Source organism: Vulpes vulpes, chromosome 13 (assembly GCF_048418805.1).
Source record: "Vulpes vulpes isolate BD-2025 chromosome 13, VulVul3, whole genome shotgun sequence".
NCBI classification, from domain to species: Eukaryota; Metazoa; Chordata; class Mammalia; order Carnivora; family Canidae; genus Vulpes; species Vulpes vulpes.
In genome coordinates, this window is record NC_132792.1 from 90467944 (window position 1) to 90494980 (window position 27037).

General features: G+C 38.3%; 1 protein-coding gene across 9 annotated transcripts in view; it reads left to right on the forward strand.

Annotated features, from left to right (window-relative positions):
* Positions 1–27037, forward strand: part of MYOM1 (myomesin 1) — a 155610-nt gene that overhangs the window by 2624 nt on the left and 125949 nt on the right. For 2 of the 9 annotated variants that reach the window (XM_072735026.1, XM_072735032.1), the window contains exons 2-4: positions 18543–18711; positions 20490–20540; positions 24268–24593. In XM_072735026.1, coding sequence (XP_072591127.1) covers positions 24295–24593 — 299 coding nt within the window. In that variant the 5' untranslated portion in view covers positions 18543–18711; positions 20490–20540; positions 24268–24294. Of the gene's footprint in view, positions 1–18542; positions 18712–20136; positions 20541–24267; positions 24594–27037 lie in introns of those variants that run through there. The other 7 variants (XM_072735025.1, XM_072735031.1, XM_072735024.1 and 4 more) reach the window with 5 other exon arrangements.

Here is a 27037-nt window from a genome sequence, read left to right on the forward strand (position 1 = left end):
TTTATAGAGTTTTCTGATTAAATGGGATAGTTTATGTGAAATGTCTTAAGTACAGAACAGTGGCTTTGAAACTTGATTGAAACTCGCTGTAAGGGGTGCCTGGGTGGCTCAGTCAGTTAAACGTCTGCCTTCGACTCGCGTCATGATCTCAGGGTCCTGGGACCGGGCCCATCGTTGGGCTCCCTGCTTGGTGGAGAGCCTACTTCTCTTTTGCTCTGCCCCTTCCGTCCACTCATGTTCTCTTTCATAAATAAATAAATAATAAATAAATAAATAAACCCTGTAAGAAATTCATATCACTAAGCAATACTTGAGTATCTGTGATGTTTTCTAAGATTTCTATTCTGTTTCAATTTCATGTCATTTAACTTTTAAAAATGTTCCTTAAGACCCACTACATGTGAGTTTATGATCCACTAATGCAGAGGTCTCAACCAGGAGTAACTTTTTCCCCTGAGGGAATATTTGGCAATGCTTGGAGACATTTTTGATTTTCACAACCAGGGAGCTGCCAATGGCATCTTGTGCATAGAGTCCAGGAATAGTGCTAAACATTCCACAATGTACAGGATAGCGCCCTACAAACAGAGCATTATTCGGCCCACAATGTCAGTAGTGCTGAGGTTGAGAAAACTGAGTATATGGTATTTGATTCTTGTGTGGTACTATAATTATTAAAAGGATACTATTGCTCTTGCCTGAAAGTGAGGTGTTTTTGTGAGACCAGAAGAATCTAAAAGGAGAAAGAAAAGGAGCTCACATTAGTACATACCTATTATGTATGTACTAGTATACCTAATATGCTAGGTATTTTTACCTAAGTATTTTTATCATTTAGTTTTTACAACAACTCTGTGAGGTAGGTATTATTACTTCCATTTCACAAATAGAAAACTAAGCTCAACTACTGTAATGACTTGCCCATGTTACCAAAAGGGTAATAAAAGAACCAGGATCATAACTCATGTCTCTGCTTGTCCAGGGGTAGGACAGAAGGGAGGACAGGGGCCAGTATTTCTTATTCATCTATCTCTAACTGCTAGGATAGTGCCTCATTGTCCATGAGTGCCAGTAAACATTTGGTAACTGGTTATTTTTTCAAATGCACATAGCTGATAAATGGCCTAACCCAAAGCCCATTTTTTTTTTTTTTTTAATAACAATTCCGTGCTCTCTGGTTCAGAAGGGAAACTCCTTACCCAAATAACAGGAAGCACGGTTGAATTAATCTTTGGTATTTCCTGCCAAGGCAGGTAATTTCCTAGTGATCACTTGCAATTTTTATTGCATGTAATAAACTTTTGAATGGTGAGAGACATGTCTTACATTCTGGTTTTGCTTACATAAATGGAATTCTAATCCTTTCTACACAAACTAGGATATAACAAATTAGCATTAATCCAGGAAAACAGTAGGAGGAGCTCCATTCTTTTAAATGAAGTTAGGGCCTTTAAATTAATCTGCATAGAAATGAGTTTTAAAAGCTCTAAAACTACAAATAAGTGTATTAAAAGGGTATAGAAAGTTCTACATGAAAAATCCTTTAAAAATTAATTATAGTCATTTTTAAATTCAGGAATGATGTACAAGATAAAAGAAATAATGTAGAATTAAGAAAATTGGGGGGGTGGCACATCTGGGTGACTCAATCTAAATGACTGACTCTTGGTTTAGGCTCAGGTCATCATCTTGTGGTCCTGGGATCAAACCATCCTGCTCAAGGATTCACTCTATCCCTCTCCCTTTGCTCCCTCCTCCCCTGCTTGCATGCACACTTCCTCTCTCTCTCAAATAAATAAATCTTATTTTTTTAAAAAAAAGAGTATTTGGGGAAGTTATTACTTCTATACTAATAAGTTTGAAAAAAAAAGATAAATGCTTAGGAAAATTCAAATACTAAACAAGATTCAAGAAAAGAGAATATGAATAAACCATACTAACAGAATAAATAAGAATTTTCTAGAAAATTACCTGATCTTGGTAATTAATTAAAGAAATACTCCAATGATTTTTTTTTTTTTTAAGATTTTATTTATTTATTCCTGAGAGACACACAGAGAGATTGAGAGGCAGAGACACAGTCAGAGGGAGAAGCAGGCTCCAGGATCTCCAGGATCACGCCTGGGCTGAAGGCGGCACTAAACTGCTGAGCCACTTGGGCCACCCCTGCTCCAATGATTAAAAGACAAATATTAGTTCCTAAACTGTTTTGAAATGCATAGTCTCATGATACTAAAAGTAATTTATTAATGAATGAATGTAGTGACCAAATTACATTTGCTGAGTTAATCTTGTGAGGCAGATTTTTTTTTTTTAATACTCCCAAATAAGACCAACACCTAAAGGAAAAATTATGGTTTAGGCTTATTTCAGCCAAATCTTTAGTTTTCTTATCTAGAAAAGGGCATAATGATAGCATCTACTTTAGTCATTCATTGTGTGCATTAGGTGAGATAGTCCTTGTAAATTTCTCAGAGAGACATCAACTTTAGTTGTGTTAAGCATCTGTCCCCGTATGTTGTCTCCTCCCTTTCCTTCTGTTAAATAGGGGAAGTCCCCTCCTTGCTTCTGTGGAAACCAGTTCCTCCATTTGCTAAGTCATGTCACTCCAATGATTCTACCTTCTCCTGCGTCACCAAGTTTTCTCTTTTTTTTTTTTTTTTAATTTTTTTTTTTTTAAATTTATTTATGATAGTCATACAGAGAGAGAAAGAGAGGCAGAGACACAGGCAGAGGGAGAAGCAGGCTCCATACACCGGGAGCCTGACGTGGGATTCGATCCCGGGTCTCCAGGATTGCGCCCTGGGCCAAAGGCAGGTGCCAAACCGCTGCGCCACCCAGGGATCCCCTTTCTCTTTCTTTTTATTGGATTATTTCCATCAACAGGTCTGCAGTAATGTAGCCTATATGTAGCAGAGTCTTGGCTCCCCAAAGACATCCACATCCGAATCCAAAGAACCTGTGAATATCTTTACAATACAAAGGGGAATTAAAGTTGCAGATGAAATTAAGATTACTAATGAGCTGACCTTAAAATAGGGAGAGTTTCCTGTGTTATCCCAGAGGGCCCCGTATAATCACAGGTGGCCTTAAAAGTAGAAGAGCAAGGCAGAATAAGGCAATCAGAGGGGGATGTGACTGGGGAAGAATGGTCAGAATGATGCAATGTTGCTGGTTTTTAAGGTGGAGGAAGGGGGCCGTGAGCCAAGGAATGTGAGTGACCTCATGGCTAGAAAAGCAAGAAAACAGATTCTCCCCTAGAGCCTTTGAAAGGAACATAGTCTTGCTGACTATGAGATTTTTAGCCCAGTGAGATCCGAGTTGCAATTTTAACTGATAGAAGTGTAAGATAACTAAATTATGTTGTTTTAAACCACTAGATTTGTGGTAATTTGTTACACCAGCAATGGAAAATTAATATATTACAAACAACAACAAAAAACCCTCTTCCTGGTGCACTTTCCTCCTCCAGTTATTATTTTTTTTGTTGCCCTTTATAAAACTCCTTAAGTCACATGTACTTGCTGGCTCCAATTCTCTCTTAAGTCTTCTATCATAAGGCCTTTTCCCCCAACCATTTCATTGACTGTGTGCTTGCTTATCAAGGTCACCACTGGTGTTGTCATCCATTTCATTAAGGCCAATTCTCAGTCTTCAAACAGATTTGACAGGGTGACCACTTCCTCATTTTTGAAACACTTCTCTCCCTTCTAGGATGCCTCACTCTCCTGGTTTTCCTGGTTCCTTATGGCACATTCCTTATGGCTACTTTTCAGATTCCTTTGCCAATTTCTCCTCATTTTCCCAATCCCTCAGAGTTGTTCAGGATTCAGTGTTTGTCTCTCTTCTTTTTCTGTTAACACTCCTTCCCTAGCTGATCTCATCCATTTTCATGGCTTAAAATAGTACTGAGACACTGATTACTCTCAAGTATGTATCTTGGCCAAGACCCCTGTTCAGACTCCAGACTCATGATACATTCACTTGACATCTCCTGAAGGAGGTTTGCTAGGCATCTAAACCTTCAGATTCCCAAACTGATCTTCTGACCTTACCTATCAAATCTGCTCTTCCTTACATCTTCTCCATCTAGGTTAATGGCATTCCATCCTTTAAGTTGCTCAGGCCAAAAGCCTTTGACTCATCTTTGCCACCTCTTTTTCTTTCCTGACCCTCATCCACCCTTTCAGTCAAACCACTTCCAAGGTCTAGAACAGTAGTTAGCCAAACCTATTGGTTAAGTCCTTCAAGACATATCAATCTGACCATGTCCACAGCCCCTACCACTACTATCCTAGTATAAAATATCAAGCCTTCTCACTGGTCTCCTTACTTTCAATGTTCCTTTAAATTCTAGTCTCCACAGCCACAGAGTAATCCTTCTAAAATAGAAATTAGATCATGTTATTGTTCTACTCAACACCATCCAATGGTGTCTCACCTCAGAATGAAAGCCAAATGCTTTACAGTGGCCTATAAGCTCCCAAAAGATCAGACTTGAGGAACTTTTCACCAGTTGCTCAACCATCTTGATTAGGCTGTTTCTTGAAGAAGGTATTTTCCCTCTTCAACACCTTTGGATTGGCTGATCCTTTTGGTTTCAGTGATCTTTCTTCTAATGTTTTTATTGCTTTCTCCCCCACCTCTCTTGAGTCTTCACTCAAATATCACCATCTCAGTAATGCCTGCTCTGGTCATTTAAGATTTCCTTGTTCATCTTCCACCTCCAGCATTCTCCTCTTTTGCTTTATTTTTTCCACTGCATTTATTGCCTCTGACATATGATATACTTCACTTACTTTTTTACTGCTTACCTTTCATCCCAAGTTCTATGAATACAAGGTTTGGGGATTGTTTTGTTTACTCTAGTATCTCAAAGACCCAGAACAGTAATTAACACATTACTGTTCTCTGCTTTTTCAAGAGGAACTTGAAGCTTAGAGAGGTTAATAAAACCTGCTCAGGGTCATACTGTGGGAAAGAGAAGGGTCAGGAATCTAACTCAGGTCAGAATGACTTCAAAGCCTGAACTTTCAGCCTCTATACTATATTGATTGGTGAAGCATGCTAATTATTGACAAAAATGATAGTATTAATAATTTGGAGTGGGAATATTTGCCCAAAATGTTGACTAATTTTTTTTTTTGTTTTGTTTTTCCAGGAAAAGAGACTCTATGGTCTCTTGCAGACTTTCCAGAAAGGGTTAATTGCACTGAAATCGGTGCTCAGGGCCATATCTATTTTGCCAGCCACCTATATGACAGCTTTTGATTCTGAGTTCTTCTTTCTCCTGAAGGAATAATGGTACATGAAAGTAATTTCTATCAGCAGTTTCAATTTTGTATAACTTGTCCATATGTAACAACGAACACTTCCTTCTGCATTACCCTGTGGAGGGCCAATTCAGGAAAGCATTAAAGCACTGGTCTGGCAGCACTACCCAATAATCCCTGAAAGACCAAAGAACCTGAAGTTAAAGGGACTTTTTTAAGATCAGTATTCTTCAGTGTCTTACTTTGTGCTACATAATTTATTACTTGCTTCAGTTCAGGAAGAAGAGCCATGATATGAATTACATACACTTCCCAAGGATGCCACCTTCTGTTTTTATTCCTATTACCTTTCACAGTCCTGGGCATGACATATGTGCCCAATTAAACCTAAGTTAAAACTGTAAACCTTATTCAAGAACTTTGAGGCATAGTTAGTAGAAAACAATAAAGGCAACTTAGGAAGTGGTTGAATGATGAAAATAGTCCTGTGTTGAAACGCAACCAGGTGTATGTTATCAGACTTCTGTGTGGCCTGCTAGGTCCAGAATGAAAATTTTCTCGGTACACAGGTAGTTGTGGTGGCTGGATAACAGTTACACGAAATTTATTTCATTTAAGTATACAAGAACAACTGTGTGTGTGTGTGTGTGTGTGTGTGTGTGTGTACTAACATTAGCTCCTTTGCCTAATGTAAAATCCTTTACATGACTTAAAACATTACAAATATCACAACGGAATAAAATTCCAGACCTCCAAAGCAGATAGTATTAGGTTTAAAAATAGAAAAATTGGCCAAGGAATGAAAAATATGAATAGAAATAGACTGAAGACCATAGGGTTTTCAGCGCATGACTTCCTAAGTGTAATAAACAATGGTGAAAGAACTATTTATAAAATGTAGTTGAAAAAGAATATTAAAACTGAGAAAAATAAACTTGGATTAAGTTCTTATAGTATAAACCACAATAAATTGCAGGTGAGTTCCAGTTAAGCATAAAGCATAATGAGTTGAATGAAATAGAATTGTATAAGTATCTTAACTGGAAAGAAGAGTATTTGTTTTAACAAATTGTTTAGGAGTACATGGTTGGCTCATTTGGTTAAGCGTTTGACTCTTGATCTCAGCTCAGGTCTTGATGTCAGGGTCGTGAGATTGAGCCCCACAATGGGCTCCACACTAGGCATGGAGCCTTTCTAAAAAAAAGAAGTTTAAATTATCATCGGCATGCAATAAACCACACATACTTAAAAATGTGTAATATCATAAGTTTTGACTAGTGTATACTTGTGAAATCTTCACCACGCTCAAGATATTGAACATATCCATCACCCCCAAAGTTTCTCCATGGCCATTTTTAAAGCTTCATTCCCGACTCCTCCCACTTTTTACCTCCCCCATCTTCGGGCAACCACTCTCTGCTCTCTGTCATTATAATTTCTGTAAATGTAAGTTTTTGACCAGTGAAAGTATTACTGATTATAAGATTGATGGTTCCATTTTTATAAAAGTCAAAATGTAGTGCAAACAAGGAAAGAATTGAAATGGAAACATTTTATGATAAATATGACAGATAAACAATACCCAGAATATTTAAAAATTTTAATTAAAAGAGTGTTTTATTTTGACTTGTTTGATAGCAAGGTACAGAGACACAGACCAGTTAGCTCAAGAAAGAGGATACCTATGTTAGGGATATACATGAACTGCATCTAAACTGGAGAGTTGCTGAAAACAGAGGTAGCTTCAGGTATTTGACTCTTTGGTTTTTCTCTCATGGGCCAAATGATTGTTCTCTGATTAGGTCTCTACTTCTTTAAGCACATCTAGTTAGTTTTCTCTCTACCAATTGTCTTTCTCTGCTAACCCTAGTTTCTAGTTCCTCATAATTTCAAGTTGTCATGGCTCCTCTGACTCCAGTATACACAAGACAACTCTTCATTCAGCCTTTTTCACTTTTGCTCCTTCTATTCAGTGCATCAACACTCAACAGTTCCAAATTCAAATTCTCAACAGAGGAATGTAATCACGGTTTAGAAACTCCTAAGCTATTCTAATGTGGCTTGGCTCACCACAGGTTGCTGACCAGGACATATTATTCATCATTTACCTATGGGTCTGAAATGACCCATCACTGTGGGTCAGAGAGCAAGAATCACATGGTGCAAAACGTCAGCATGTACTGTGAACAGGACAGGCATTTAATGTTTACCTGTCCAGTAAAGAGGGTAGTCCTTGAAAGCTACATGGAGGTGGATTCAAATCCCAGCTCCGTTATTTATTAGCTATGTGACTTTGGGTAACTTGCCTAACCTGTTTGAACCTTAGCTTTCTCATTTATAATGTGGGAATAATAACGGCCTTGTATAATTTTTGTAAAAAATAAAATACATGTAAAGCATGGTACAGTAGCACATGGTAGGTCTCAATGGTAGCTATTTTATGTTGTTTATATTAAAAGATTAATAATGATCTCAAGAAGGATTACCAATCTCCATGGCAAAGCTCAAAAGATAGTGCTCACAGAGAGAAATCAAATAGCTAACATTGAAAAAATGCCCAGTCTCACAAAGAATTTTTTAAATGCATTTAAAAATAGCTATGAGATATATTTCACATCTGTTAACTTGATAATAAATAAAAATTCTGTATTGCAATATTGATGTGGCAATGAAGAAGGAGTATATTCATATTTGGTAGATGGCATTGTAGATCAGCCTAATTATTCCAAATAGCAATCTCACAAAATATACCCTTTAGGGACGCCTGGGTGGCTTAGCGGTTGGGCATCTGCCTTCAACTCAGGGTGTGATCTCGGGTCTGGGGATCAAGTCCCGCATCAAGCTCCTTGCTTCTCCTTCTGCCTCTCTCTCTCTGTATCTTTCATGAATAAATAAATAAATAAAGTCTTTAAAAAATACCCTTTGATTTATAGTCCCTTTCTGGGGAAATACTTTCCAAGGAGGTAATTGAAAAGGAAAACCTTTATTTGTGCAAAATATTTATAGCTCGCTCTTTAATTCAGAGGCTTTCATCATTTTAGAATAGAAAGAGACCTAAGACGTTATTTTTTCTTTGGGCTGCACATAAGGGTCATTTAGGAGCTTTTAGAAACACTCATGTCTCATGCCCAGAGATTTTGAGGTCATTGTCCTGAAATATGGTCTGAGCTTGAGTACAGTTTAGAAACTCCTAAGCTATTCTAATGTGTAGCAAGGAAGGAGAACCACTTTTCCAGTCCCACCCTATTAGGGGAACTGTAAAAAATCAGAGCCAGAGAGGTTAAAGGGACCCTGAAAGGAACATATATAAATGTAATAAAAGAGCTGGGTTGAAAATAAAGATGTTCCTAATTCCTAACCCTGACTTCCAGGCTTTTTTTTTTTTTTTAAAGATTTTATTTATTTATTTGAGACAGCAAGCACAAGTGTGGGGGGCATGAGTCCCCCATCTCTGTTATGAAGAATGGGGTTATTGATGTCCAGGACTGCTGAATTGAGGGATGTCCATGCTGAACAGTGATGAATCAGAAGCCATGTTTTAAAGTTGTGAAATTTACATAACACAAAATTTACCATCTTAACCATTTTTAAGTTGCATAATTCAGTGGCATTAAGTTCATTCACACTGTTGTACCATCATCACCACCATCTGTCTCTAGAACTTTTCATCTTCCCTAACTGAAACTTTCTACCCATTAAACAATAGCTCCCCATTTTCCCTACCCCATTGCCCCAGCCTCTGGCAACTACCATTCTACTTTCTGTCTCTGTGAATTTAACCTAAGTACTTTATGTAAATAGAACCATACAACACATGTGTTTTGTTTTGTTTTGTTTTGTTTTGTTTTGGCAAGGGAGGTAGACGGAGAGAGAGAATCTCAAGCAGGCTTCATCCCCAGCATGAGCCCAATGCTGGGCTCCATCTTACCACCCTGAGATCATGAGCTGAAATCAAAAGCCAGATGCTTAACCGACTGAACCACCCAGGTACCCCCAAATGTGTCCTTTGTGACTGGCTTATTTCATTTAGTCTTCCAAGAGTCCATTTTTAAGGATAAATTATTCTTTGTCTTTCTACTCCTTGTTCTTTCCTCCAAAGGCTCATTTCCTTCTGGGTTGAGGGTCACGCCATTCCACCTATTGGTCCTTGCTCTCCTGCTCTAGTGGCTACCCTGCCATTTGCCTCCTCTTTTCTAGGCTCAGTATTATCTAGTAGGTGGGATAGGAAAAGCTGGCTTTATAAGCTTGTACCTGAAATTGCTAAGTCTGAAGATTTGTTTTTGCGTCTTTGTTTTTTTGTTTCAGAGTGGCCTGGGGGAGAAAGGGACAGGGACTATCAGAGTATGAGAGAGAGAGAAGGAAACAAAGAATATAATCAAATTAATACTTGAAGACATGCCTGCCCCAAATGTAAAGCTGATATCTACATTATTAAAAGATTTGAAGAAGTTACAGAATTTTATCACAAGTGGATTGTTTTAGTTGTGAGCAAATACTGTATACAGGTTAAGTCCATGAACTCTGGATCTGGGTTATCTGAATTTGAATCCTCATTCTAACACTATCTGCCCCCCCCCCCAGTTTTATTGAGATATAATTGACATACAGAATGTAGAAGTTTAAAATGTACAGCATACAAACAAGGTTACCTGGGTGGCTCAGTCAGTTAAGCGTCCAACTCTTGATCTCAACTCAGGTCTTAATCTCAGGGTTGTCAGTTCAAGCCTACTTGTGGGGCATGGAGCCTACTTTAAAAAAAAAAAAGAAAAGAAAAGAAAAGAAAAAAGGAAAAATGTACAGCATAATAACTTAAATTATGTATATTGTGAAATAATTACCACAATATATAACATTTTAGTTGTATATACTTGAGCAAATTACTGAACTCTATAGCTCAGTTTTCTCATTAGTGAATGGATAATAATAATGGGTAATTAGTGAATGGGTAATAATAATAGTACCTACCTTATAGAGTGTTGTGAGGAATAAAGAAGTTAATACATATAAAGTATTTATAATACTACTTGGAAAACAGTAAGTACTATGTAAGTGTTAGATATCAATACTTTTTGGTCAGCATTTCAAACCTTGTTATCTGTGAGACCAAATGTGGTTAACTATATAAGAACAAATATATTTTAAAAATTCAAGATAGCATTATTCACAACAGCTCCAAACTGGACAAAGTCCATTAATTGATGAATGGATTAGCAAAACATGGTATCTTTCAGTGAAATATTTCTTAGCAATAAAAAGAAACAAGCTGTTGAATCATACAACCATATAGATGAATCTCAAAAACAGCTTGCTAAGTAAAAAATCCCAGACATACGGGACTACATAATATATGATTCCATTTGTTTCTAGGAAAGGCTAAACTGTAGAGAAAAAAGGCCAGGACAGTGATTGCCTAGACTGTGGGTGTAACCAGCGATTAACTATAAACTGGCATAAGGGAAGTTTTTCTGGTGATGGAAGTGTTTTAAAACTGGATTTTGGTGATGGTTGCCCAATTCTGTAAATTTACTAAAAATCACTGAACTTTACTCTTAAAACGGATGAATTTTGTTATTTGTAAATTCTACTACTATAAAATTATCAAAAAGAAAAATAAAATGAAACTGAAGATTCACATCTGTTGCTCTTTAGCCCGGTTCTCACTTTAAAAAAAGAAGAAAAAAGTTATTGTTTTTGTAAAAATAATGAATGTTGATTGTTGGGAGATAGTTTTCCATGGATCTGTCATGTTTCTGTGTACCTTGCAAGCAAGGCCTAGCTTCCATTTGTTCCAGACTGTCTTTTCAGGGATGTTTGTGCAGTGAACAACCTTTAAAGATAGAAAGAAGGTCTCCTTCCAGGGAAAAAGGCAGGCAAGCTTACTATTCAATATAATAAAGAAAATGTCTACCTCTGGAGTAAAGGGCAAACATGCTTAATGCTCATTATATAGTATTTAGGTCCATAGCTAAAGTTCCTGTGTTTGTGCAGGTTTCACTGCCCTTTTCATTTTTCCCTATGGGAATTGGGGGTTAGTAAACCAGTAAAGAATTTGCTCATGCTCTGGCCTTTGCCATTGCTGAGAGTAATAAAGTCCTTGGACTCTGACCCAGGAGTCTCATGCCTTGTCAGCATCCATGTTACCTTGTTAGCTTGAGAGTAGGGTAAAATCTCATTATTTTCTGTGTGTGTGGTAAAATATACATAATGTGAAATTTACCATATTAATCATTTTTAAGCATATAGTTCAGTGGCATTAAGTATGTTAACCTTAAAAATAAAACTGCTAGTTATTTTACAAGCAAAAATAAGTTTATTCAGGAATAGCAGAGGATTATAATTAGGGACTAGCAAGCTATGGCAAAATCATAGCCAAGTCCAGAGAACAAAGGAGAAGAATGCTTTTTTTTTTTTTTTAATAGAGGGAAAGAGGGAGTTGGGAGGGCTGTAATAAAAAGTCTATTGGAGTAAACTGGGAATTTGAAGTATGGTGGCTTTTCATTGGCTAAGTCATGATAGTTTCATATTGAATGGGCTGTTACAGGGGGAAGAGAAAAACCTTCCTTCCTCCTGCTGGAATGGTAAAGTAATAGTAGCTAAAGTAATATGGCTTGTAGGGTACATCTCTTCATGTGGGGTCTGCAATTGACCTCAGGTGGTAGGGCATGAGAACTCCCCCCACAGCCTTCTGACTCCATTCTAAATGAGGTTTCCTTTTATTAATTTTTCCAAGTTCATTCACATTGTTGGCCAAGTGTCAGCATTACCCATCTCCAGAATTTTTGCATCTTCCCATATTAAAATTCTACCCATTAAATGCTAACTCCCTCTTCTCTCTCCTCCCAGCCCCTGGTAACCACCATTTTACTTTCTGTCTCTGCAAATCTAAGTACTAGGATACCTCATGCAATATTTGTCCTTTTGTGTCTGACTTACTTCACTTAGCTTAACATCTTCAAGGTTTACTCATGTTGTAGCATGTATCAGAATTCCATTCCTTTTTAATACTGAATAATATTCCATTGAATATGTTCACAGTTCTTTTTTTTTTTTAAGATTTTATTTTGGGCAGCCCCGGTGGCTCAGTGGTTTGGCACCTGCCTTTGGCCCAGGGTGTGATCCTGAAGACCCAGGATTGAGTCCCACATTGGGCTCCCTGCATGGAGCCTGCTTCTCTAATCTTTTTTTTTTTTTTAAATTATTTATAATCTTTTTTTAATTTTTTTTTTATTTATTCATGAGAGACACAGAGAGAGAGAGAGAGAGAGGCAGAGACAAAAGCAGGCTCCATGAAGGGAGCCTGATGTGGGACTCTATCCCGAGACTCCAGGATCACGCCCTGGACTGAAGGTGGCGCTAAACTGCTGAGCCACCTGGGCTGCCCTATAATCTTTTTTTAAAAGATTTTATTTATTCATGAGAGACACACACAGAGAGAGAGAGGGAGGGGCAGAGACACAGGCAGAGGGAGAAGCAGGCTCCATGCAGGGAGCCCAATGTGGGACTCGATCCTGGGTTTCCAGGATCACACCCTGGGCCTAAGGCAGGTGCCAAACCATTGAGCCACCCAGGGATCCATATGTTCACAGGTCTTGACACTAATTATAAAAAAGGAAAGAAAAAAACAAGAAAGAAAAGGAAAAAAAAAGCTCACTAATTGAGTTACTATTGACATTGACTGAGTATCACTCTAGACATCTATTTATGAGTAAACAGAAAAATAGGTAGATAGAAATAATAATAGAAAATGGGCTTTGCCATTTACGAAAAGCCCACAGCAAATATCATTCTCAATGGGGAAGCACTGGGAGCCTTTCCCCTAAGATCAGGAATAAGACAGGGATGTCCACTCTCACCACTGCTGTTCAACATATTTCTGGAAGTCCTCGCCTCAGCAATCAGACAACAAAAAGACATTAAAGGCATTCAAATTGGCAAAGAAGAAGTCAAACTCTCCCTCTTCGCCGATGACATGATACTCTACATAGAAAACCCAAAAGCCTCCACCGCAAGATTGCTAGAACTCATACAGCAATTTGGTAGCGTGGCAGGATACAAAATCAATGCCCAGAAGTCAATGGCATTTCTATACACTAACAATGAGACTGAAGAAAGAGAAATTAAGGAGTCCATCCCATTTACAATTGCACCCAAAAGCATAAGATACCTAGGAATAAACCTAACCAAAGAGGTAAAAGATCTATACCCTAAAAACTATAGAACACTTCTGAAAGAAATTGAGGAAGACACAAAGAGATGGAAAAATATTCCATGCTCATGGATTGGCAGAATTAATATTGTAAAAATGTCAGTGTTACCCAGGGCAATTTACACGTTTAATGCAATCCCTATCAAAATACCATGGACTTTCTTCAGAGAGTTAGAACAAATTATTTTAAGATTTGTGTGGAATCAGAAAAGACCCCGAATAGCCAGGGGAATTTTAAAAAAGAAAACCATAGCTGGGTGCATCACAATGCCAGATTTCAGGTTGTACTACAAAGCTGTGGTCATCAAGACAGTGTGGTACTGGCACAAAAACAGACACATAGATCAATGGAACAGAATAGAGAACCCAGAAGTGGACCCTGAAATGTATGGTCATCTAATATTCGATAAAGGAGGAAAGACTATCCATTGGAAGAAAGACAGTCTCTTCAATAAATGGTGCTGGGAAAATTGGACATCCACATGCAGAAGAATGAAACTGGACCACTCTCTTTCACCATACACAAAGATAAACTCAAAATGGATGAGAGATCTAAATGTGAGACAAGAGTCCATCAAAATCATAGAAGAGAACACAGGCAACACCCTTTTTGAACTCGGCCACAGTAACTTCTTGCAAGATACATCCACAAAGGCAAAAGAAACAAAAGCAAAAATGAACTATTGGGACTTCATCAAGATAAGAAGCTTTTGCACAGCAAAGGATACAGTCAACAAAACTAAAAGACAACCTACAGAATGGGAGAAGATATTTGCAAATGACATATCAGATAAAGGGCTAGTTTCCAAAATCTATAAAGAACTTATTAAACTCAACACCAAAGAAACAAACAATCCAATCATGAAATGGGCAAAAGACATGAAGAGAAATCTCACAGAGGAAGACATGGACATGGCCAACATGCACATGAGAAAATGCTCTGCATCACTTGCCATCAGGGAAATACAAATCAAAACCACAATGAGATACCACCTCACACCAGTGAGAATGGGGAAAATTAACAAGGCAGGAAACAACAAATGTTGGAGAGGATGCGGAGAAAAGGGAACCCTCTTACACTGTTGGTGGGAATGTGAACTGGTGCAGCCACTCTGGAAAACTGTGTGGAGGTTCCTCAAAGAGTTAAAAATAGACCTGCCCTACGACCCAGCAATTGCACTGTTGGGGATTTACCCCAAAGATTCAGATGCAATGAAATGTCGGGACACCTGCACCCCGATGTTTCTATCAGCAATGGCCACAATAGCCAAACTGTGGAAGGAGCCTCGGTGTCCATCGAAGGATGAATGGATAAAGAAGCTGTGGTCTATGTATACAATGGAATATTACTCAGCAATTAGAAACGACAAATACCCACCATTTGCTTCAACGTGGATGGAACTGGAGGGTATTATGCTGAGTGAAATAAGTCAATCGGAGAAGGACAAACAGTGTATGTTCTCATTCATTTGGGGAATATAAATAATAGTGAAAGGGAATAGAAGGGAAGGGAAAAGAAATGTTGGGAAATATCAGGAAGGGAGACAGAACATAAAGACTCCTAACTCGGGGAAACGAACTAGGGGTGGTGGAAGGGGAGGAGGGCGGGTGTTGGAGGGGAATGGGTGACGGGCACTGAGGTGGACACTTGACGGGATGAGCACTGGGTGTTTTTCTGTATGTTGGTAAATTGAACACCAATAAAAATTAATTAAAAAAAATAATAAAAATAAAGATAAAAAAAAAAAGAAAATGGGCTTTGGTGGGTGTCTGGGTAGCTCAGTCAGTTATTTGTGACTTCGGCTTGGGTCATGATCTCATGGGTTGTGAGATAGAGTCCGCATGAGGCTCTGTGCTCAGCAGGAAGTCTGCTTGGAATTCTCTCCCTCTGCCCATCCACCCATTCTCTCTCTCTCTCTCAAATAAATAAATCTTAGGAAAAAAAAGAAAAAGAAAAGAAAATGGCCTTTGGGGTCTTGCTTTCTAATAATCAACTAGAGCTCCCTTGACTGAACTTTGGGCATGGGGGTGCTTCTGGGCTTAGAGACTTGGCCCACTCCTAGAATTCACCCACCAGCTCCTGAGCAGTTCCCCTGCCCTCAGCCAATCAGTGAATAGTTGGCCACCATGACTCTTCATTTTTTTTTGTTTCCACCTCTAAGTAGTTCTTTAGTCCTGAGGATTTTTTTCAATACCACATTTCCCACTTTTATTTATTCAGCAGTTATTTATTCATTGCCTATCTTGTGCCAAGAATTCTGCTAGATACTGAGAGTGCTTAGACAAAAGATTTGTCTTCTGCCCTCAATAGTTCACAGTACGGGAGACAGAAAAGAAAACACATACATTAAATATAGTTTGATAGACTTCCTACCCTAGTGGAATTAGAAACATCTTCCAGAAGAGATGACCTTAGGAGAGGAAGCCTTCAAGAACTGAGAGTTAAGGAAGTGAGGAAATATGCATGTGCTCAACAGGGATGAGGGAGAGCAGAGAGGAACAGTACTTGTGAAGGAACTGAGGCATTAGATGCCTGGAGTTTGTGGAAGTACAAGGAATTACATGTGATTGGAATTCCACAAGGCGGGAAGGGAAGTGGCAAGGAGTAGAGCTGGAGAATTATGTGGGGTAACATGACAGATATCATCTTATGCCATGGTGCCGTAATTATTTTTACATAAGTACCCAATTTGTCTACCCAACTACATGGTGGCTACTATATCCCAAAGGGACATGAATTAGTCACCCCTGGACCCTGGGGCATGGCATAGTGCCTGACACAGTAGGGTTTCAATACATGCTCTTTTCTCACATTTTTAAAAAAGATTGTATTGTTTATTCATGTGAGACACAGAGAGAGGCAGAGACATAGGCAGAGGGAGAAGCAGGCTCCATGCAGAGATCCTGATGTGGGACTCGATCCCGGGACTCCAGGATCACATGCTGATCCAAAGGCCATGCTCCACCACTGAGCCACCCAGGCATCCCTTTCTCACAGTGTTGATGCATGTATTGTAGTTAACTACAACCAGCAACTTTTTAAAAATTTCTTGATTTCAGTTGGAATTTAGTTTTTGTTTACATTGCATTTCTAAAGAATATTTATTTGTTTATTCCCTCATATATAGAAAAATGATTTGCTACTATTTTCTCTTCTACTATAAAAATGAAAATTACTAGATAGCTAATATTTATACATTTACTTTGGCTTTTAGGATACACTATTGTTAAACTCAGTACTTCACACTTATAAAAATGTTAATACTCTTTACTTATTTATTGAAGTTTTATATTTAAAAAAAATGTTTTTAAGGAACCTGGGTGGCTCAGGGGTTGAGCATCTGCCTTTGGCTCAGGTTGTGATTCCAGGGTCCTGGGATTGAGTCCCGCATCAAGCTCCCTGCTTGGAGCTTGCTTCTCCCTCTGCCTATGTCTCTACCTCTCTCTCTGCGTCTCTCATGAATAAATAAATAAAATATTAAAAAAATTTTTTTTTGGTAATGTCTACACCCCACATGGGGCTTGAACTTACAACACTGAGATCAATAGTCTCATGCTCAGGGACGCCTGGGTGGCTCAGTGGTTGAACGTCTGCCTTTGGATCAGGTTGTGATCCTGGGGTCCTGGGATTGAGTTCAGCATCAGGTTCCCCACAGGGAGTCTGCTTCTCTATGCCTATGTCTCTGCCTCTCTCTGGGTCTCTCATGAATAAATAAATAAATAATCTTTAAAAAAAAGTCTCATGCTCACTGACTGAGCCAGCCAGGTACCCCCAAAATATTAATACAGTTTAAAGTTGATTTGGAGAAAGAATACATCTACTTTATTTATTTTTAATTAATTAATTTATTTTTTAATGAGAGACACACACAGAGAGAGAGAGAGCAGAGTGGCAGAGACACAGGCAGAGGGAGAAGCAGGCTCCATGCAAGGAGCCGGATGTGGAACTTGATCCCAGGTCTCCAGGATCAGACCCTGGGCTGAAGGCGGTACTAAACCGCTGAGCCACCTGGGCTGCCCTATTTATTTATTTTAGAGCTAGATGGTGACAGGAAGAGGGAAAGGGAGAGAATCTCAAGCAGACTCTACACTGAGTATGGAGGCACCCAGGCACCCCTGGGTGCCTTAAGTTTTCAGAATAGTTACACATCTATAAGGGCATTATGATTACATCAGAGTAATTGACAGAATGATTATTCACCGATAAGGGAATCATTATTAAATCACAATAATTGGTTTTTATGAGCCCAGCTAAATTTTCCTTCTTTAATTTTAGTTTAATTATGCAGTACACCTCAGTATGTGTGTGATCTGGTTAACTATATTTTACATAAGTATATTGTTAGAAAAGGCTGAATCCAGATGATTCTATAGCAGAAAGATCACTTAGTATACTAAGCTGGGTCTATCTCTTGCTGTTTTATTAAATCTTATTGTATATCTGTTTGAAATAAACTTCCACTGGGATCCTGAATGTCAGTGAGTAAATGATAATAGTTTAGATTTCCATAAGTGTGTGTGGACTTCTCTAATTTTGTAATCTTAACATAGATTAAAGCCCAGTAAATATTTTTTTTAAAGCCCAGTAAATATTTGATTGATCTAATAAATGTTACACTGGAAATAAAATTAAAATTCTTTAGTAACAGTTCTTCCTTCTAATGGACATTATCGGCACATGGCTCTATCTATCTACACACCCCCACACACACACACAATAAAATTATTGAAAGGCAGGGTAGTATGATATAAAAGAGACTGTGTTCTGAGTAGAATAGAACTGAGTTTAAATCCTCTGTCACATTTAAATCCTCTGTCACACACAGTTGTGTGGTATTAAGAATACCAGCCACTCTAAATCTCAACTTCATAATCCATGAAATGTTTTTATGCATATGCAGTGTTCAAATAAGATACTGTAAAGCAGTTAGTATTAATGCATAAGATATAGCAAATGGTCATAAATATTAGTTAGTATTATGATTATTTATATCTCTTATTTTTATCTATATTTCTTCTCTCCTGCTTCGAGATTTGAAACAACTTAACCCTGTTCTCTACAGAAACAGTTCACTGGGAACCATTCTCATGCCTGGTAGATAAAACTCAGAACCACTTACCATTCTATACTGAGTGTTTAGAGAACAAATGGATGCTTGAGGAGCATGAAGCTTTGAAAACTCTCATATGGATTCCGAATAGCCAAAACGTCCATGTGCACACGCATTGGGGGTATGTATAGATGAAGAAATGCCAAGTTGAGTTTTATCAGGAAATAGCATTGAGGCTAAGTGGAACACATTCTTTTACACACTTTGGATAGTCCAGAAGCGGGTGTTGGTTGTGAATGGAGACTCACAGTGTGTTTGAAGGCCATTTCATTTTTTTTAAAGATTGATTCATGAGAGACACAGAGAGAGAGAGACAGAGAAACTTAAGCAGAGGGAGAAGTAGGCTCCTTTCAGGGACCCCGATGAGGGACTCCATCCCTTATCCCGGGATCACACCCTGAGCTGAAGGCAGATGCTCAACAGCTGAGCCACCCAGGTGTCCCTTGAAGGCCATTTCAAAATAGCTACTTTCTTATAAACGAAGTGTCAGTAGAGGATCCATCAATGCATGACAAAAAGTGCATGGGGTTTGGAATCCAAATATGGATTGAAGGAATTGCCTTTGCTGTGTACTAGCTGTGTGATCTTTGGCAAATGACTTTGCCTTTCGAGGCCTTGATTTCCTTGGCTGTATAATGAAGCTAATCATACCTAGCTTGCAGGGCACCATGAGAATTAAATTAAATGAGGTCGTGTGTATAAAGTGCCCATCACAGTGTCTCAGTGTTACTGTAGTTATCACCAAGAAAGTAATTATAAATTAAACTGTGATACTGGGTCTGTTCAATATTCTGGTAGTTACAAGTGATCTGCATTCAGTTGATGTATATCACTATAATATGATGTCAGAACACAAACCACTCAATACGTATCATCTGAACAAAGAGCTTTCAAATTATTTCTAGCAGTAATAATAGTTGATGTCCACTGAGTATTATGTGGCAATCACTGGGTTAAGTGCATTATTGCATTTAATTTCTGCAGCATTCCCATACTTTGGATATTATTTTGTAGGGAAGGAAAATGAAGCTTAGGAAGGAGAAATAAATTGCTTGGCTATTAAGTGCGATGGATAGCCAGGAATATAGCTCTGGTCTGACTCCAAAATGTGGGCTCTGACCACAGATTATACCACATGCTAATTTGTTACATACTCTACAAAACAGAGAATCTCTTGTTAGATAGATTGACCCTACTCTGACTTTAGGAAAGGTAAAACTTGTTGCTTCTCAAAAGCTTTACTTCATGAAAAAAGGATTCAAATACTCAAGCTTGAAGCTCTGACTTTGAAAACTTTCCTGACGTGAGAGAAACAGTGACTGTGTATTGTCAGACCCAAATTACCACCACATGTAACCCATTTTAAACAGTTTTGCCTGTAGTGAGCCTCAAGTTCTTTTTTCACCTCGTGTCTTTTAAATGTACTGTACATGTGTTACAAATAGCATACCCAGAATCATATCTTGGCATTAAAATTCCATGAAGTCCATTTTGGGAATCAGATTACTACATCTATTTTTAGTTCTCAACACAAACTACTTTTTCTATTACACTTTTAAATATTCAATGATAAAGAGATTGAAAGTAGCTCCTATAGCCAAATAAAAATCCTGCATTGGGTTAATCAGTACAGATCCATTGACAGGCATTAATGTAATTACATGACCAAGGCGGCTACCTGTCAGTGCCTCTTTCTTCCTCTGGTTTGGGACTACCCTCCCCATTTGCTGCTATATTTGTCTGCCTTCTTGGCCATAAAAGGCTGGCTATGTGGCTCTGACATTCTGCTGCCTGACCACATGCATTATTTTTGAACTGATCCCCAGGGTCCTGTCTTAGCCCTGCCTCTTCACTGTTTTGGGGATTTAACCTACGTGAGTTTTTCATTCTTTCATCCAGCTCCACGGCCACATCGAAGCATTCCCACCACCATCACTCCTTTGAAAACTGGTAAGTGTGACATTGAGGCAGAAGAATGCACTTGATATTTTACATGCTTAATAGCATTGTGTGTGCGTGGTTTCTTTCTATCTTGTGAGTTCAGTGGTTTTCTCAAAGAGAGGTCAGAATTGCAGAGAAATAGGGCAGTGGAGCCCCTGGGAAGGAAGACAAAAACAGCGGGGTGCCAGTTTTTGCTGGCACAGCTCTCCTCTCACATCCACACTGTTCTTTTTAAGTTAAGCTACTTTTCCTGGAACTATAAGGAGATAGTATCTGTCTCAGATGGAACTGTAAGTGTGAGTCCAAGTATTTTCTAAGTTACAGTTCAGTGGTTTGGTTGAAATCTGGGATGGATGAGGTGGCAGGAAATAATGTGTTTGCTATCTTCCATATGCCTACAATGTTCCCTGATTATAAATTAGACCAAAAGGAGGTGAATTAAGTCTGAAGTCCCTAGTTTCTAATTCAGTGATTTTGTTCTGACAATGCCATGTGGATAAATGTAAGAGTACATTATGATATATTTAACCTGAAAATGGCTAAATAATAGCTCATTGGCACAATAGATCTCCACAGAATGATCCTAGAGTTAACACTTCTGTGAATGATTTTAATCAGCTTTTGGCCTTCATGCCTATGCGCAAGTATCATATCAGGATTACAATTATGGAATTAATATTTCTTCCAAAATTCCCAAATTATATTTAGAAAGAAAACAAACTAGGGGTGATGGAAGGGGAGGAGGGCGGGGGGTGGGGGTGAATGGGTGACGGGCACTGAGGGGGGCACTTGATGGGATGAGCACTGGGTGTTATTCTGTATGTTGGCAAATTGAACACCAATAAAAAATAAATTTATTATTAAAAAAAAGAAAAAAAATAAAGAAAATCCAGGCCTTAAAGGAACAGAAGACAACCAAGCCAGCTTTCTTCTCAACATACTCTAGCTGTCATGTGTTGGGGATAATCCTCACTTACTTGATGAAGAGGAGGTAGTTGTACCTTCATTCTAGAGGTCAGAGCAGTGACAACCAGCTCTGATGACTTAAAGCCAGACTCTGTTTACTTGTAATACATTATGAATGTGTGTGCAATATTAAGTACTATTAAAAAGAAATATATTTGGGGGAAACTAGAAAGAGAGTGGAAAGTAAATTGGGGCAAGATATTTCAAGATTTATTTTATGAAAAATGACAGCATTTCAAGTCATGTTAGCATGGATGAACTTAGTTTATAATACAATACATAGGAAGGTCATTCATCATTTATTTGGAGATCATTTAAGTAATATTTGCCATGTTACAATGTAGTATGTGTCACTAAAGAAACATCTATTATCTTTATAACTATTTAACTTATTTCCAAGTAATATATTCTAATCCTTTTGTTTTATCAAAATTTATCTAATAATTATTCATTACATATGGTAATTATTCTGTATGTTTTAGAACAGAAGATAGCAATCTATTTAAGGCTTGACACAAAGTTGCTTGCTAGTAGCTATTTTTTTCCTCTTGGGAAATGCCATGTAGACTGATACCTTCCATGAGCCCCAAGATAAATATTTCTGAAGTGCAGTTTGCTGGATTTTCTTCTCGGGAATATATACTGACTTTTAAAAGAGTTTAAATAAAAAGTGGATTTAAACTTGACAGAAAAACATGGCAAGTTTAAAAGGATTCTTTCCTCACTTAAAATAACCAAAAAAGAGATTGGGAAAAAAATGGATTACCTCATAACCAGATTGACTTTAAAATTTAGAAATAACATTTCAGAGCATGCATAAACACATTAAGAATTGGGAGAGGGGCTTCCATAAAACTATTACTTCATCCAGGTCCGTTAGCAATGTGGCTAATAGACTCCCTGTCAGGGGACACATTATTCAAGAAGCTCATACAGTGTGAAGCTGCCCCTCCCTATGCTAAGCAAACTTATCTTTGATCATCAGTTGAACTGGTAAAAGTTCATAATACAAACTGCTACACTGTGACTGACTTTCTTCCTTCTTTGTGTAGGAAGACTAGAAGGCTTCATATTCTTTAAGGGAGCAAATAATTTGCCTGGTTTGACCCTGTACCTTTTGGAAGTGTTTGTGAAATTTGGGAGAGCTCATTATAGGATAATACAGTTGCCCCTTGAACAACATGGGTTTGAACTGCATGGGCCCCCTGACAAATATTTTTGGTTAAAAATAATACAGTATAATTAGTATAGATAGTATAGACAATTATATAGTTATCTATAGTTAATAGAGGTAAGTATAGTTAGTTAACTATAGTTAGCATAGATAGTATAGACAATTATATAGTTATCTATAGTTAGTATAGATAAATATAGTTAACTATAGTTACCTGTAGTAGTTACTATAGATAATATAGACAAGTATATAGTTATCTATAATCAGCATAGATAAGTATAGTACACTTTCTTTTTGATTTCTTAATATTTTCTTTTCTTTTGGCTTACATGCATAATATGTGTTAATCCACTGTTTACATTATTAGTGAGGCTTCTAGTCAACACTTGTCTATTAGTAGTTGAGTTTGGGGGGAAGTCAAAGGTTATATGAAGATTTTTGACTGCACGTGTGGAGGTGGAGTTGGAACCCCTAGTTCCAGCATCATTCAAGGGTCAACAATATAAACAAACTCCAAGTTTCAGTCCTAGGACTTCTTTTTCCATTTTGAGTCATTTTCATCTGTTTTGGCTTTACATACCATCTATATGTTGGTGACTGCCAAATGTAGGTGTCTTTCCTGGACCTTTACCGTCTACTCCAAAGTTAGGAATACAACTTAACATCTCCACTTGGATGTCTAGCACGTATCTCAGCATCACTCACGCAAGAGTGAGTCTCAGCTCAGAATCTTCTGATGGTTTTTTAGCCCTTTCAGAATGAAAAACAAAGTCCCTATAGTCACTTGTTGGACTCTACACTGTCTATCCCCCCACCCTGACATCATCTCCTGTACATCTCCCTGCACCCCACTCCTTGCAGTTTCACTGCCTAGAGTATAATAGGAATGGGCACATCTAGTGTCTTTGCGATGCTCTTCCATTTGGTACACTCTGGATGTGAGCGTGAGGTATTCTCATGCTATATGTCACTTTGAGGCTCCGAAGCCATCCCTGATGAGGCTGTTTAAAATCACATCCCAATTCCCTCTCCTGCTTCATTTTTCTCTGTAGCATTTAGTACATTCTGTTATACCTTACATTTTATTTATTTTCTCTATTGGCTATCTCCTGCAATAGAACATAAGGTTCTATCTAAGGTTATCAGATGAGGGATTTTTTTGCTTTGTTCATCTCTGTATTTCTTGTGCTGCAGCAGTACCTCACAGTAGGTGCTCAGTAATTATTTGTTGAATGAAAACCACATTGACTGTACACAGACTCACCATCATTACATATCCTCTCAGATGAAGCCCCTACCTATTAGAATGAAATGCCAGAAAATTAGAAATACATTTTATGAAAGGTCTGAGGGAAAAGCACAATAGCTAGGGTAGGGAAATTTTGTAAAGACCTCCTAGATATTAAAACAAAAAATAAAACAAAAGAACCCACACAAGAAGGCGACCCAATGGCAGAAAATTTGAGTAACCAATTAAGCTAACCTTTACATCCTTTTCTATTTGCTTCTTGGAAAAAATAAGAGTATTTATTTTTACATATGGATTTAGATACCTTGTTCTTAATGGTTCGCTCAAAAGTTGCTGCTGTCTTATAGGTTACCTGGTTCCCCCCAGGGCACAAGATGTCTCTGCCCTTTTATCAGAAGCTCCACCAGCACTATGACAGCAGCTACCGCAACAGGGACCTTCGCACCACCATGAGCCAATACCAGCAGGAGAAGAAAAGTTCTGCCATTTACACCCATGGCTCCACGGCCTACAGCAGCCGCTCCTCAGCGGCGCACCGCCAGGAATCCGAGGCCTTCAGCCTGGCGTCTGCTGCCTCCTACCAGCAGCAGGCCTCCCGGGCCACTGCGTCCACCCATGCATTTGCTGCCAGTCGGAAGACAGCCTCAGCCTACGATTATGGCTACTCCCACGGGTATGTCAAAAACAGTCTTCCAACCTTAGCACAAAGGCACTTTCTCTGAATAACCCTCCTATATCATGTTTTCCTTTCTTTTTAGTCTCGCAGCCCTGCATTTATATCAAGTGTGGAGCGGGGCGCCAGGGTGGCTGGGTCTGATTCTTGGTTTTCAGCTCAGGTCATGATCTCAGGGTCCTGAGATCAAGCCCTGCATAGGGCTCGGTGCTCAGCTGGGAGTCTGCTTGTCCCTCTTCCTCCATACCCCCCACCCCCGCTCCCCATGCCCTTTCAAATAAATAAATAAAATCTTTGAAAAAAAATAAATCTGGTGTTGAGCGAGGCCATGTTTTGGAGAGATGTGGGATTTCTGTCTACCTGTTTCCTTTTACCTTTGAGCTTCACAAAGAGCACATAATCACACTGGTGTGTCTCGCCTGCATTGCCAACTGTGATATTGCTAGAAGCTGAGAAATTTTGCCACAGATTGATTTCAACATTCAGTAGCAGCAGAGCCAGAAAATATCAATGCTCACAGCAGGTTTCCTGGCCCTCAAAATGTTTCTACTTAGTTGAGAAGCCAGTATAGAATTTAAAATTCACAGGTCACAGGCACCCAAACTACAGCAGAGATGTGTTCTACTTTTTTGATATCTGAGAGCCAATATTAGAATTCTGAGTATTGTTCAGGCAGGCAGCACATATTTTCTTTAGCTAGAGCATTTTATGAAACCAGACTCCTCTCTCAGTCAGCCTAAGATTATCAGGAACAACCCTATATTCTGATAAAAGTAGATTTATCAACCTATTGCAATGAGGGAGACCACACAGCAAAGGAAAAGAGAGTTACTATAGGATTCTAGGATGAATGGAGTTTACATGCAGGTCTGGTCTGCAAAGCAAACCCAGGGGCCCATTTCTTTTGGAAGCAGTGAAGTTGAGATGAATGAGGATGGTTGTATCCAAAAACCCTTTATGTGGAGCTCAGCACTTGGGTTGGGAACTGAAGTTGCTTCTCTGTGTCAACAGCAATTGGGGTCATCCAAGCAAGAGTACAGTGTCTCATTCTGACAAAGTTTCAAATAGCAAACTGACTGATAATCTTTGATATTAGAGAAGAACATTTCTCAGAGAGCCTGTAGTCATTCAAAGATGGAGGTTAGCACAACCCTTTTTAGCAGCAGCGTCCCTGGGAGACAAGTTTCCTGTGAACTTTGCAGTTGGCTTCTGTCTGTTGTTCCAGCCCGATGAATGCTGGGCATATGCTTACTGTCTCAGCCCAAGCCAGTTTTTATTTTCTTGATATCCAGAGTGAAATGTTTCATGGGGATTAAAAAACACTTGCGAGATTCATGTGATTTTATTAAAAATCTATTTATAGTCCACAGAAGGAATTACTGAACTTGAAAATGTAAACATTTCTGGGATATATGATAAATAACCACTTGCTGCCTCCAGTCTGCCTCTCCAAAGCATCTGGCATAGATTGCATTTTTGTCCAGTTATAAACATAATATAATTTTAAGTCTTACAGAATTTAAGTCCACAAAATATCTGTTAGGACAACTAGAAAAGTGTTTATTTCTGGGAGTTAAAGAAGTTATTGAGGACATAGTATAGTAGTTTGTATGAATAGAAGTGAGGATAGTTTCTGAATGCAGAAATTCCTGAATCCCTTTTGGGTTTAAGCAGCACCTGATCTATGGCTATTATTTCTTGGGCACCGACAGAGACCTCCTGGGAGCGTCTGCTCTGTTCAGTAACAGAGCCAGAGTCTGCTTGGGTTTACCTGGAATGTGTAATGGCAATGTTATGAAATTCCATTTAAAAGGGAACAGGATCATTTTGCAATCTCATTTTCATGGGATGTTCCGAAGGACTTTGTGTTGGCTGTAAATATGGAAATATTGTCGCTAAGGTGAATTCATTTCTTTTAGCACTTGCTTTAAATGAACTGTCTTCCAAAGGAAAATTTGGGAGGAATTAACACCATGTGTGTGTGACAGCATCATTCTGTTCCGTAGAACATTAAGAATCTCATTTGGGAAAGCAGCTGTCTTTTAATAGAGGAGGATTACATTTTAAATATCCATTTTCATGGACTGTCTGTGCTGAGTCTATAGATGTTGTTAATGTAACTGCTTATGTACTTATTTCATTTCCCCAAGGCCATAAGATCTATAGAGTTTTATGAATTTGTATTTTAAAGAGATCTTTACTTCTTCAACTCTATTGCTAAATTTTATGTTAAATTATTTTAAGGTTAAACAAAATCTCCTTTTAACCACATGAATAATATCCAGATTTATTTATAATTGGAAATATATATTAAACATTAGTAATTAAACCTTTGAGCATTTTTATATTTTATTCAGAAAACACTTGCTCTGTGTTATTTTTGGAAGACTTAGCCATTTCAGCTTTAAAAAGCTTCACATAGTAAAGTTTCTATAGAGAATGGA